At 46.8% G+C, this 13197-nt stretch overlaps 1 protein-coding gene across 5 annotated transcripts in view; it reads right to left on the reverse strand.

The window, feature by feature from the left end:
* Window positions 1-10130: 10130 nt before the first annotated feature.
* Window positions 10131-13197, reverse strand: part of Abhd6 (abhydrolase domain containing 6, acylglycerol lipase) — a 47534-nt gene continuing 44467 nt past the window's right edge. For 4 of the 5 annotated variants that reach the window (NM_001007680.1, XM_006251767.5, XM_063274199.1 and 1 more), the window contains one exon: window positions 10131-11424. In NM_001007680.1, coding sequence (NP_001007681.1) covers window positions 11248-11424 — 177 coding nt within the window. In that variant the 3' untranslated portion in view covers window positions 10131-11247. Of the gene's footprint in view, window positions 11425-12094; window positions 12284-13197 lie in introns of those variants that run through there. The other variant, XM_063274201.1, reaches the window with a different exon arrangement.

The raw sequence follows: 13197 nt of genomic DNA on the forward strand, positions 1-13197 counted from the left end.
AAAGTTTTTAAGAAGCCTTTTGTCAGTGCTTATTATCTGAGATTTTATAAAGTTATTTTTATTTTTAAGGATTCTCGGAGCCTTTGCATAATTCAGTCCTGAGACAGGCCTAGCCAACTAGGAAATTTCTTGTGGCTGAGATTTGCTTAGGCAATAGATTTTTCTAGACAACCCCTAGATGAGATAAGAATTTTGGTATGCAGAATTTGGCTTGCAATTCTGTAACAATAAAAAGAACTTGAAGCCAGGGCTGGGGGAGAGCAGAGGAGAGAGGCTGGGACAGAGAGCGGGAGGTCTAGACGAGTGGCAGGGAGTCTGATTAAGTCTGAATGACTATCTGAGGACCTGCCCCCAGCAGAACTACTAGCAGGCTTAGACTGTACAGATGTGTCTGTCTTTATTATTAAACCCCAACGGGACCCCTAAAAGTCCCCAAAATAGGTAGTTGCCAGAACTGTGTTGAAATCCGTTCTCTGCCACCAGTCAGTCTAGCGTCTTCCCTTCTCGTATAGACAGATCACCAGCAATTTCCTTGCAGAGTTGTGAGGGGGAAAAAAAGAGATGATGAATTGTCTGGTATCCAGGAAACTGTAATGGGGAAAAGTCTCTCTGGGCCAGGAAATTACCTTGCCAGACCACGTGACCTAGAAAAACCGAGATGCACGTGCATTTTTGGTTTCAAAGAACCTTAGTAAAATTTCACTCCTGCACCAAAATCTTAAAAAGCGGTGTCTCCTGATGCCTGAATTCTGTCCCAGGCTCTCTTGTTAATCCAGAGTCGAAGACGGAAGAGATACTTTGGAAAAGGAACTACATTGCTGGTTAATCCTTGGTTTTTCAATGAAATTCTATTTTTTTACTAGGTACTGTGATGTATCGTTTCAACTGATATAAAGGCGAAAGCAAGAGAAGTCTCCCTCCCTAGCTAGTACGTCAGTCTCCAGTCTCTCTCTCTTTCTTCCTTACCCTCTCCATCTTCCCCTACCTTCTCCCCCCTCCCCTTTTGAGACAGGGTCTCGCTAGGTAATCCCTGCTGGTTTTGAGTTTATCATATAGCTGAAACCAGCCTCAAACTTGTTAATTCAGCCCCCAGAATACTAAGATTATAGGTGTGTGCTGCCATGCCTGGCTCATGTTTGAGGGTTTTCCCCCTGCTCTTCTCTCCCTCCTTCTCTGACTTCCTCTCCCCTATTCCTCCCTTCCTCCCATCCCCCGCCCCCCACACCTTGGTCTTTCAAGGGTCAGCAAGCTGGACAGTAGCAAAAATATCACCTGTAACCCCTTTGTTTGAGTTTCTTTAATCTCCTCCCACAAGTTCAGTGTGGGGTTTTTCTCTCTTGAACATTTAAGTGTAACATCACTTTAAATCAAACCACACAAGGGGACTGGCTAGATGGCTCATCAGATAAAGGTCCTGACTGACAAGTCTTGGAAGCTGAGTTATATCCCTGGTACCCAGGTGGTAGAAGGAAAGAAGGCTGCACTTGTAACTTTGTGAACACACATATACACACGTTTGTTTATTTATTAAATAAATTAAATGTAAAAAAGTCTTTCAAATAAAAAAGCACACTCGTAAGGCCACCTCAGTCTTTTATAAAAGCGTCCTTGCTAAAGAAAGGCTGTGTCAAGTTAAATACCAAATTGATGTTTGGCATGGGGACAGTAGTGAAAACCAATTTTTGATCTGTGCAACCATCGTGCTGCCAGCGACAGCTGCTCTCAAAGTGTCCCTCGTGTTGGCAGAAGTTAGGTATCTCGTAAGAAGCCGGCACGTACTTAACAGACACTATGGAGTAGACATCTGACAATGCCTTCTGCAGCATGGTGTCCACATGTGACCTATGTTTTGCTGCATGTACCAAGCCAATTACCATCTGGTCACCTAGCACTTGGAGGCATGCAGGACTTCACAGAGCCCTTTTGAGTAAGCCATCTTCAGCCTCTTCCAAACAACACAAATGAGTACACAGTCACTGTCTTAGGGTTACTTCTCCTGTCATCAAAGGCTATGACCAAAAGGGAGGGAGAGATCTGTAAGCCTGTCATTGAAGGAAGCCAGGATAGGAACTCAAATAGAGCTGGTACCTGAAGGAAGAAGCTGGTGCAGAAGCCATGGAAGGGTGCTGCTTACTGGCTTGCCCTCCAAGTCTTGTGCAGCCTGCTTTCTTACAGAACCCAGTGTTAGCATTTCTTCTAGGCTCCACCCAACAGTAACGTAGCAACAGCCAGGTAGGAGCCTGGCTGCTATAAAAGGACTGTTTGGCCTCTCTTTGTATTTCTCTGGCCTCTGTCTCTGGCCTGTACACCCCCCACAACCCCCGACCACTCCAGTCTCTTTCCTTCTTTCTGTCCCCTCTTTCTGTTCCTTTCCTCTCCTACATCCCCTTCTCATGCCCCAACTAAACTTCATTTTATACTAAACCTGTCATATGGCTGTGTGGCTGGTACACGGGGAGGGGGGAGATGCTTCAGCATGGATCTGCTAAGGCACCCAACAACCCCCCCACCCCACCTCTACCCCATCACACATGAAGCCTCCGCATTGCAAAACATATCGCCCAGGACCACCATCCCAGGGTCACTCTATCCACAGTGGCAATGGGCTGGACCTTCCTTCATTAAACACAAAATTTAAAAAATGCCCTACACGCTTGCCTATAGCCCAGGCCTACAGAGGCATTTTCTAAATTGAGGTTTCCTCCTCTCAGATGACTAAGGCTTGTGTCAAGCTGACATCAATCTAGCCAGCACAGTTACTGACCCAAGTGTGTTCACTGTAAGCACCCTGACATTGTTCTAGTGGAACACTGAGTTCTGCATACATTAATGCATTGCTTTTTGGTTTTGTTTGAGTGTGTGTGTGTGTGTGTGTGTGTGTGTCTGTGTGTCTGTGTGTCTGTGTGTCTGTGTGGGTGTGGGTGTGTGCATGTGCGCGCTCCTTCAAGGAAATCCTGGGGATCATCACCCAAGAACAGAAAGGCACTTGACTATGGCTCATGTGGAGCCTCTGGAGAGGAGGGAAGCAGGGCTTGCCAGGTAGAAGGCAAGGATTCGAGTTCTGTAAAAAGAGTTATTTATTCTAACTGGCCTATATAAAAGATACAAAACCATGGTATTTTACTTACAAAGTGTGAGCCTAGATTGGGCAGGTTCTGAGCTGTTCTAACTTTCATACAAACTGTACACTGTTTGTTGCTTGCTGTTTGAGTCATGCTCTGGTTGCTTTGTTTCACCTGTCTGTCTTCATGGTGCACTTTTCTCAGCCACACGCTCCTTTATCCACAACCTCCTGCTCCCTCCCTCTTCTTCCTCCTCGCCTTGATCTCTTCTGAGACCCCCTCACTCTATCCTCTAGTCCTGCCTTTCTCTCTACCGCCTAATCATAGGCTCTAGCCTTTTATTAACCAGTTAACTTTACATTGGGGAGCAAGGTTTACAACAAAGGTGATGTACGCGAGAATTCTCTTCATTTGTCTGGCAACCAGATCTTGGGGTTCGGAATTTAGCATCTGTATACATAGCACCAGACCAACCTTCAACAGATTTCATCAGAGTCTGAACAACTTGAGTTCAGCTACATGCAAACCTGTGGGATAAAAAGAAGCAGATGCCAAGAGCTCACCAGCCAGCTAGTCCGGCCTAAATGTAAAGTTTGGATTGAGTAAGGCTTGTCCCAAGGGAATAATGTGTACAATGATAGAGCAGGACTCTGAATGGCTTCCTCTAACATCTAAACATGCGCGTGTGCTTACACACACACACACACACACACACACACACACACACATCGACATATGCACACATGCACAAAACAAAAATCAGGATTACCACTTAAATAACTTGATACCCAGTTAAATCCAAGTTCCAAATAAACAGTCTGTAGGACACAAATTCAATGCTTTTATTAAAAGTGTATTCATTGGGCTGAAACAAAAATCAGGATTACCACTTAAATAACTTGATACCCAGTTAAATCCAAGTTCCAAATAAACAGTCTGTAGGACACAAATTCAATGCTTTTATTAAAAGTGTATTCATTGGGCTGGAGAGATGGCTCAGCAGTTAAGAGCACTGACTGCTCTTCCAGAGGTCCTGAGTTCAAATCCCAGCAACCACATGGTGGCTCACAACCATCTATAATGAGATCTGATGACCTCTTCTGGTGTGTCTGAAGACAGCTACAGTGTATTTATATATAATAAATAAATAAATGTTTAGAAGAATGTATTTATTACTCATTTGACATTAAAATTTTACTGGATACCTTTTGTTTTACTCAGCAGCCACAAAAGGTGGGAGAAGGGTGGCTACAGCCTGTCAGTCAGCTGAGCCAGCAGCCAGTGGGTCACACTAGATTAGATGCCCAACATTTACTGGGCCTGGATTAAAGTTGCAGAGGTTTACTCAATCATCATTATCATCATTATCAATCATCATTATCATTCATCATTATCATCATTATCAATCATCATTATCATTATCAATCATCATTATCATCATTATCAATCATCATCATTATCAATCATCATTATCATCATTATCAATCATCATCATCAATCATCATTATCATGGTGGGAAGCATGGTAGCATGCTGGAGGAACCCAGAATTCTGCATCTCGATCTGCAGACAGCAGGAGAGTGTCTCTCACCGGGCATCACTTGAGCATACATAACACAATGACACATCTCCTCCAACAAGGACACACCTCCCAATAGTGCCACCCCCTATGGCCAAGCATTCAAATATGAGTTTGTGGGGGCCATACCTATCCAACACAGTCCCCTACCCCACCCCACCCCCAACCCTCCTGTCTTCCAGAGCCTCACAGGACGGGGACTGCCATGGAGCTCTGTCCTTAGCTCATTTAATTCTCTTCCGAGATAGGATGTAATTAAGTTGTCGAGGCTGACCTCCAATTTGTCATCCTTGAGCATTAGCCTCCAAAGTATCTGGAATCACGGGCTCTTGTCACCAGAACTGGTTAGATGCAGTTTCTCTGGAGAGCTCTGCATTCCCCTTACAGAAACCTGAGGCTCTGTGGGTTAGATATAGAAGAATTCCCAAGGCACAGAGGTAAGAGAAGCAGGTGGTAGGGCAACAGTAATTCCCAGCAAAACTCCATTTATGTTTTTAAAGTACCCACAGAAGAACCTGTTAATAGGTGTGTATGTCCATAGATGTGCACATGTGTCTGCAAGTGCACAGACATCTCCCAAAAATAATGGGGAAGGCGAGGGCAGGAGGCATACTTATCTTTCTTCTTAGTATTTAGAAAATAAAAGTGATATTGACATCAACAATTAAATTATCAGGACAAGCTCCTGATGGTCAGAACAGGGTGCTGTGGCACGTATAGGCTGCTCCTTCTACATGCTGGAAAATTCTCTTCCACAGTGTGCTACCCACTTCCCAACAGAAGAGCTGGAACCTGGAGAACAGGCTCCCACTCTTTGTGACTCTGAAACTAAACAAGCATACAAAACAGAAGTGCAGTCTCCTCACCCAAACCATGTTGAAAGGAAGGCTTGATTCCGATCTCATCCTGTTTACACTGAGCAGAAGCATGGGTGTGTTAATTTGATTCTGCATGAAGTTGGGATATTACATGATACGGCCCCATGGTGCTTTTACGAAGGGACAGTTTTGAACCGAGTCACATTTAGACCTGCGGCCTTGGTGAGGAATTATGGAATTAGGCTCACATTAGTCCTGGCAGAGTCACCTTCCAGGGGTTGTGTTTCAGACGAGAGTCATATGTCTCAGCTAGCTTTGGCCTTGGGCCACTGGGGTTGTCAGAATCCTTCATTCCCATCACCTGATAGAGCTGTATGGCCCAAGGTTCCCATTCACTGCCTTGGAGGTTTAGGAACCAAAGATCCCAGAACTCGAAAAGGAATGGTTCCCACTGGAGCTCAGAGCAGTATCAGCAGCAGTCGGATGCCTCTTCCTTTCTCAGATTAGTGATGGCGACTTAAGACCCCTATTCCCATCACAGGCAGAGGAACTGACAGGCCCACACTGTGGTTATTATCAGCCTAGAGAACGTTAATGACATGAAATCACAAAGCTCCGGGGTAGCCCTGCAGGTTCCAGCCTGCTCTGTTCAGACCTTGACAGGTGATTTGAGGCTTTCGATATAGTCCCATCTCTGTTCATTCCTTCCCCATCAAAACACCTACTTTTTAAGCCCCGACAACTGACCAAGAAGTCTACTCTGGGTTCAGTAGTAGTGACACTGGGAGAGATAGAAGACAGTGGAGCCATGTTTCCAGTGGCTAGGGGTAACTGCCTGCACCCGTGGGTGACTGATACCAGGTGAGGCACAGAAACTCACTGATAAGTGGATATTAGCTCAAAAGCTTGGAATACCTAAGAAAAAATTGACAGATCATATGAAGCTCAGGAAGAAGGAAGACCAAAGTGTGGATGCTTCATTCCTTCTTAGAAGGGAAAACAAAATACTCACGGGAGGAAATACAGGGACAAAGAGTGGAACAGGGACTGAAGGAAAGGCCATCCAGAGACTGCCCCACCTCGGGATCCATGCCAAATGCAGCCACCAAACCCAGGTACTATTGCTGATGCCAAGAAATGTTTGCTGACAGGAGCGAGATACAGGTGTCTCCTGAGAGGCTGTGCCAGAGCCCGACTGATACAGATGAGGGTGGTTGCAGCTAACCATTGGACTGAACAAGGAGTCCCCAATGGAGGAGTTAGAGAAAGGACTGAAGGAGCTGAAGGGGCTTGCAACCCCATAGGAAGAACAACAATACCAACCAACCACACCTCACCAGAGCTCCCAGGGACTAAACCACCAACCAGTGAGTACACACGGAGGGACCCATGGCTCCAGCTGCATATATAACAGAGGATGGCCTTGTCCAGCATCAATAGGAGGAGAAGCCCTCGGTCCTGTGAAGGCTCATTTTCTTAGTGTAGGGGAATGCCAGGGCATTGAGGTTGGAGTGGGTGAGTGGGAGTGGGAGCACCTCAGAGAAGCAGGGGTAAGGAGAAGAGGGTATGGGAGATGGGAGAAAGGGGGATAACATCTGAAATGTATATACATAAAATATCCAAGAAAAATACAATTAAAATAAATAAAACAGGACCCAACGAACACAATAGCCTCAGACATGTTGCCCCACCTGGCAGGTATTCCAGTCCCAGTATTTTCTGAGAACTTCCACAGAGCAGCGCAGAGCAGAGCAGAGCAGAGCAGGGCAGCACGTATGACTTCCCTGGGACACGGGGCCATCACAGAGGCACAAGCAGAGCACAGACTTGAACAGGCAGCACCGTCAATCTGGCATATGCCGCCCAGTATCAAGTCAGTGCTGTTGTGCACGCGCGCGCACACACACACACACACACACACACACACACACACACAGGCGCGCGCGCACACACACACACACACACACACACACACACAGGCGCGCGCGCACACACACACACACACACACACACACGCATGCACACCGCCCTGGACAAGAAGCCCAGACTGAGGGCAAACATTCTGACCACTGCTTGTCCCTTGGTGTCTTCGGTATCTGCCCAGGAGGGCGACGTGCTGTGTGCAACGGCTCTGGTCCTAACTCCGAGCAGTGGGGCTGAGCCTCCTGGGGCTTTCCATTTTGATCCCAGGGCTCTCTGGCAGTCTCTCAGGAAGGGCCATGGTGAATGATTCCTTTCTTCTTTTCAAGACTCAGCAAAGCCACAGAACCCACAGGATCTGGTGTGGAGGCGGCTAGCTGGCAGGAACTAGCAGGCTTCTTATAATTCCTGAAGCAGGAAACAGTGCAAGGAGCCTCCCAGCACAGCAGAACCAGAGAACTCAAACCTATGCTATGTGTTTATAAAAACACAACTCATATTCTTGATTCATGACTTCTAGTCCAGGTTTTCTGTTGACAGTGGAGGGAGTAGGGACCATGTCCTCCTGCAGAACCTGTCTACTGTTCTTGAAAGGAACCCCCAAGACCAAGTTCTCTCTGCACAAAGGAGATCTATTTGCCCAGAGGGCAAAAAATAGAAGGCAGAGGAAGGACTAGGGAGAAGGGGAAGGGAACGAGAGGGGAGAGAGGAGACAAGGAGAGGCCTAAGAGGATGTTTGACTTGGAGTGGGACAAAGGATTGCTTCTGGATAGATGGGGAAACAGACTGACACATAGGCAAATGGTGCTTTATATAGAAAAGATGGGACACACAAGTTGGAATTAGGTGTTTAATTTTAACTGGGTATGTCGATGAGGGAGCCAATGAGGACTTTTGATTGTTGGACTTAATACTCTGATAACTGGACCTTGATAGCTCTAGGAGGAGGAAGTGGCCAAATAAGGGACTAGACCTTGGGGACAAACTTTAAGAATATAATCTAATGGTTTGTATCCAGGCAGAGGGAATGGGGAGAAGGGTGAGGGCGGCCAGAGCCATGCTCACAGTGCTCGAGCCAGCCAGAGTCCCTTCATTTCTTCCAGTCAGGTGGACAGCACATACCCTGCCTGGATGACAGTGCAGATGCCTCTCCCCATGCCCTGTGCTTTGGGGCAGTCTTAATGCAGTCACATGATCTTCTTGCCTCCTCCTTCCAGGTCCTATGGTTATGAGTATGCCCCTAGAGGCTTTAACCCTCACCAGGAAGAAATCCTGGGTCCAGAGTCAGCTGTTCCGAAACAGATCACATGGCCTCTTTATAGTGCTTGACAGGAACGCATCTCTCACCACCCAGACAGAGACTCACCCAGAACTCTTGGTAAATACAGATCAGGAAGTAAACATCCACGATCTCCTTTCTTTGAGAAAAAGAATACTGTAGATTCTCTTTTCTGTTGAATTACTTACTACCTTGTTTCACTGGGTTACTAGTTTATTTTTTAGCTCCTGGAGGTGGAAACTTAATTTTCCCGATTTTCAGCCTTTCTTTTCTTTTTTTTTAAAGATTTATTTTATTTATTATATATATAAGTACACCATAGCTGTCTTCAGATACACCAGAAGAGGGCATCAGATCTCTTTACAGATGGTTGTGAGCCACCATGTGGTTGCTGGGAATTGAACTCAGGACCTCTGGAAGAGCAGTCGGGTGCTCTTAACCACTGGGCCATCTCTCCAGCCCCAGCCTTTCTTTTCTAATGTATGCATTTATAATACCTACATGTTTTCCTGGCCACTGCATTGGCCGTATCTCACAAGCGTGACGCAATTTTCTTGTACTTCTCTAAGAACTCTATTGCATGCTTCTCTGGTCAGTTACAACATTCACATCTCACCATGGACTTCCCTTTAAACTATAGAGACCAGAAGCACATGAAAAGGAGCAAACTGATGACGTCTCCTTCTAAGAGATAATCTCAATACTTTAAAAAAAAAACATACGTAGGGGGCTGGAGAGATAGCTCAGCAGTTTACAGCCCTGGCTGCTCTCCCAGAGAACCCAGCTCAATTCTCAGCACCCACATGGTAGATCACGGCTGCCTCTAACTCCAGTTCTAACAGATTGGACGCGCTCACACAGACATCCATGCCCATCATGCACGTGTAATAAATAAGTTTTAACCAACCACACACTTAGGATGACGGAGTGAGTGGCACAGCAGTTACCAGCACACAGCACTCTCACAGGGGATTCAAGTTCAGATCCCAGTACCCACGTCAGGTAGCACACTACCTCCTGTAAGTGCAGCTCCACCTGCCCCTGCAGCCCCTTGCATCTACCCCACCCATAAGCAGACACTGACACATAATCACGGTAAACGTGAAATAATAAAAGTATGTTTTTGGGCCCGGGGGAAGGACTCAGTCAGTAAAGGACTTGCTGTGCTAATAGGAGAACCTAAGCCTGGATCTCCGGCACCCATGTAAAAAACTGGACACAGAAGCCTGCACTTGCAGTCCCAGTGCTGGCCAGGCGATAAGAGGATGCCGGGGCGTTGCTAGCTCCAGGTTCACTGAGAGATCCTATCTTAAAAATAGGGTGTGTGTGTGGGGGTGATTGAGAAAGACACCTGACACCAACCATCAACCTCTAGTCTCCTCACGTCCCTGCTGATAAACACATTTTTAAGTGACCAGAAATCTATTAATAGTACACCCCATTAGGAGCTCAGAATCAGAAAGCACCTAGGTGTTGCCAGCCTAGACTTAGTAAATTTATTTCACATTATTGTGGTCTCTTTTACAGCTGTTTGGACTCATTTTTTTTCTTTCAATCACACAATATTGTTTCACGGAATTCACAGAATTCATTAACGAGCTGGTATTTTACTTCCGAGGGTTTTCAGTAGAACAGCATCATTGAAAGGATGCCAATGAGCTGCTTGGTGATGGGCCTCCCGTCCGATCAGATGGAAGTCTAGAACATTATTGCTTTATTAGTCCTATTAATAAATTGTAAATCACTCCTAGGGAACCCACCCGGTCAGGCGCTCTTCCCTGTGGGCGGTCAGATGTATCTGATCTGTGGGTGTCCAAACTCGATATCAGTCTGCATGTTCTGCGGCTTGGCTGGTTTCTAGGGCTGACTGAGGTGGAGCACTGCCCCCTCACATTGATTTCTACATTTAAAAAAAAGGTAGAAACATTTTCTCTTTACTTCTTCCAGTCAGTAGCTCAGGCTGGCCTTGAACTCGCTCTGTACCTCTAGCAGGCCTTGATCTTGGATCCTTCTGCCTCAGCCTCCTGTGTATTAGACCTCGAGGCAGAAGCCTCTTCCACAGTTCGCTGTCTCTTTCATGGCCTTGTGGTTAATGCATTCACACTTGGGCCTCTATGTAAAACTTGAATTACATCTAAATAAGAGTTTTCAGTGAATGACTAAAGCTCCTGTAGAGAAGGCCACTGGCCATGCAGGGGATACATCTGAAGTAACAACAACAAAAAGAGATCAAGTTTAATGTGTGAGGAATGTCTTAAAGAAAGTGTCCTTGAAGATAACGGTCCGGGGTGACTGCTTAGCACTGGCTTGCCAGTGGCGTGAAGACTCTGGTAGGCTTCATGGCTAGGTGTGGTTTGTTGTTGTCTTTTTTTCTATTTAGGTTTCTATTTTGAAAAAAAGGATCTTGGAGAGTTCCTTGCGGCCCCTGATGCTCTATGGAACCAAGGATACTGGGATAGGCAACTGGTTTCCTCAGGGACGTTGGTGCTCCGACAGCATTTGGGGCAGGATCCCTGAGAGTGGTTACTGTGTCAGGTTTTGGGGATGGGAGCAGACGCTGTGTGCAACAATGCAGGCCGTGGCAGCGGCCTCAGTTCAGCTTCTTGTTGTTGTCTGGGTTGTGCACAGAAGCTAAAAAGTCGACGACGAGCTTGGCTGTCTTCCTCGGTCTCTCCATCACCACTGAATGGCCACAGTTTTCCAGAACCTCTACCTGGGAGTTAGTGATGGACTTGGCTAATATGTCTGCCCCCGACACATCAAGCACCTGCAGAGGAAGAGAAAGAAAGAAGACATATGCGAAGATTTAGACGCTCCGCTGCATAGCTGTGGACAGTTTCTACCGTTTAGCCCTGGCAGGAGTCAGGGAGGTAAACGGAAGTCACCAGCATGCCTCCTGTTTGACTCTGAAACATGGCACTGGAAGTTCAACACTGCCAATGATCATGAGGTGGAAAAGACGAAGTTCCTGTCTGCACGGAGGTTAAGCTGGAGGGGGAGCGAGCCCTATCAAGAGATAACTGTAGCAATGATATGAACAGGCTGAGAGGGCAAAAGGGAGTGGAGCAAGGGGAAGACATCGTTCTTGAGTTCTGAGACAGCAAAGGGAGCAGAGGAAACTATAGAAAGGGGAGGAGCATGAGGACGAGAGGTTATGGCAAGAGCAGGAGTCAGGCAGGGCATGCTAGAGCAGAAGGAAGGTCTTTACTCTGGCCTTACCACCACATCCAGTGTTCTATCATGTTGGGAATCGAATCCAGGGCCTTGTGCATGCTGCACAGCACATACCACCAACTGTGCCACATTCCCAGGCCTAAGTCAGCCTTGGGACGTGGGGTGTCCTGAGACTTGCTAAGGGGAGTGATTCGAGTAGTAGGGAGCCCAGTTGTAGGAAGGTTTCACTAGAAAATTCAAGAGGTGAACGTTACAGGGGGTACCTCCATGATTGACATCTGGGGACTCCCGGAGCTTCTGTAAGACTGATACTTTACACACAACTCGCTCTCATTTCATCTCGGTTTTCCTGCTAGTGTGCCTAGTGGGTCTCCTCAGGAGGTGGGTTCGCAGTCACAGCCCTAGTGTTAACGTCACCTGCAAGTCTTCCCAGCCGAGGCCCTCTTCTCTACCTTCAGGGCAAAAAGCAAAGACATGTCGTGAATCTGTTTCTGAGCTTTAGTCTCACCAACCTGAGGTTTCCAGCACCCTGAAGTGGGGTAGGCAGAAGAGAGTGTGGCGGAGCACCATGGATCAGGGGAAGAAATGTGGACATGCGGCTCGATGAGACGGGATCACCAGATGTGGGTGGAAACCACCACTGAGTTACTGTTCAAGGAGAAAGAAGCCCACGTACTGGGAAAGTAAGGGTCCAGAGGATGCAGGTTACAAAAAACGGCAGAGGCAGATGAGAAAAAGAAGAAACTCCCAATATGGATCCACCCTGAGGGAGACAGGACAACTCACAGGCAAGATGTCATTACAAGCTCTAGTTTGGCTGGGTCACACTGCTTAGCTCTGCAGACCCAGCATTTCCTCAGGCCACCCGTGTGAAGCTGATGTATGGTCCCTCATGAGATCTGCTTGCCAGTAGGAACCATAGCACCTATTTGGTGGGTAGATTACTTACATGCATTCTAAGAATTTTCTCAATTCCATTTGAGACCAAGGCCAGGTGAATGTGAGGTGAGCCTAGACCTCACCTAGGATACAAAACTTAAATGGACCAAAAATATGCAGCATTGGAAATGAGAAATTCCTAAACGCAGTATTCACGAACATTAACCAGAAGTGGTAGAGGGAAAGCAAGCTCTTGTATGCAGTGTCCTGTCACAAAGAGACAGAAGGCCTAAGCCAAGCAGAATCCCTACTCACTAACAGCCAGGCAGTAGCCATTTGGGGCCTGGGGCTTGATGCTTTTCTCGAGACAAGGTTTGTCTGTGTAGCTCTGGCTATCCTGGAACTCAGTGTGCAGACCAAGATGGCCTTGAACTCGAAGAGATCTGTCTGCCCCTGCCTCCCAAGTACTGAGATTAAAGGCGTGCAC

This window comes from Rattus norvegicus, chromosome 15 (assembly GCF_036323735.1).
Source record: "Rattus norvegicus strain BN/NHsdMcwi chromosome 15, GRCr8, whole genome shotgun sequence".
Taxonomy (NCBI): Eukaryota; Metazoa; Chordata; class Mammalia; order Rodentia; family Muridae; genus Rattus; species Rattus norvegicus.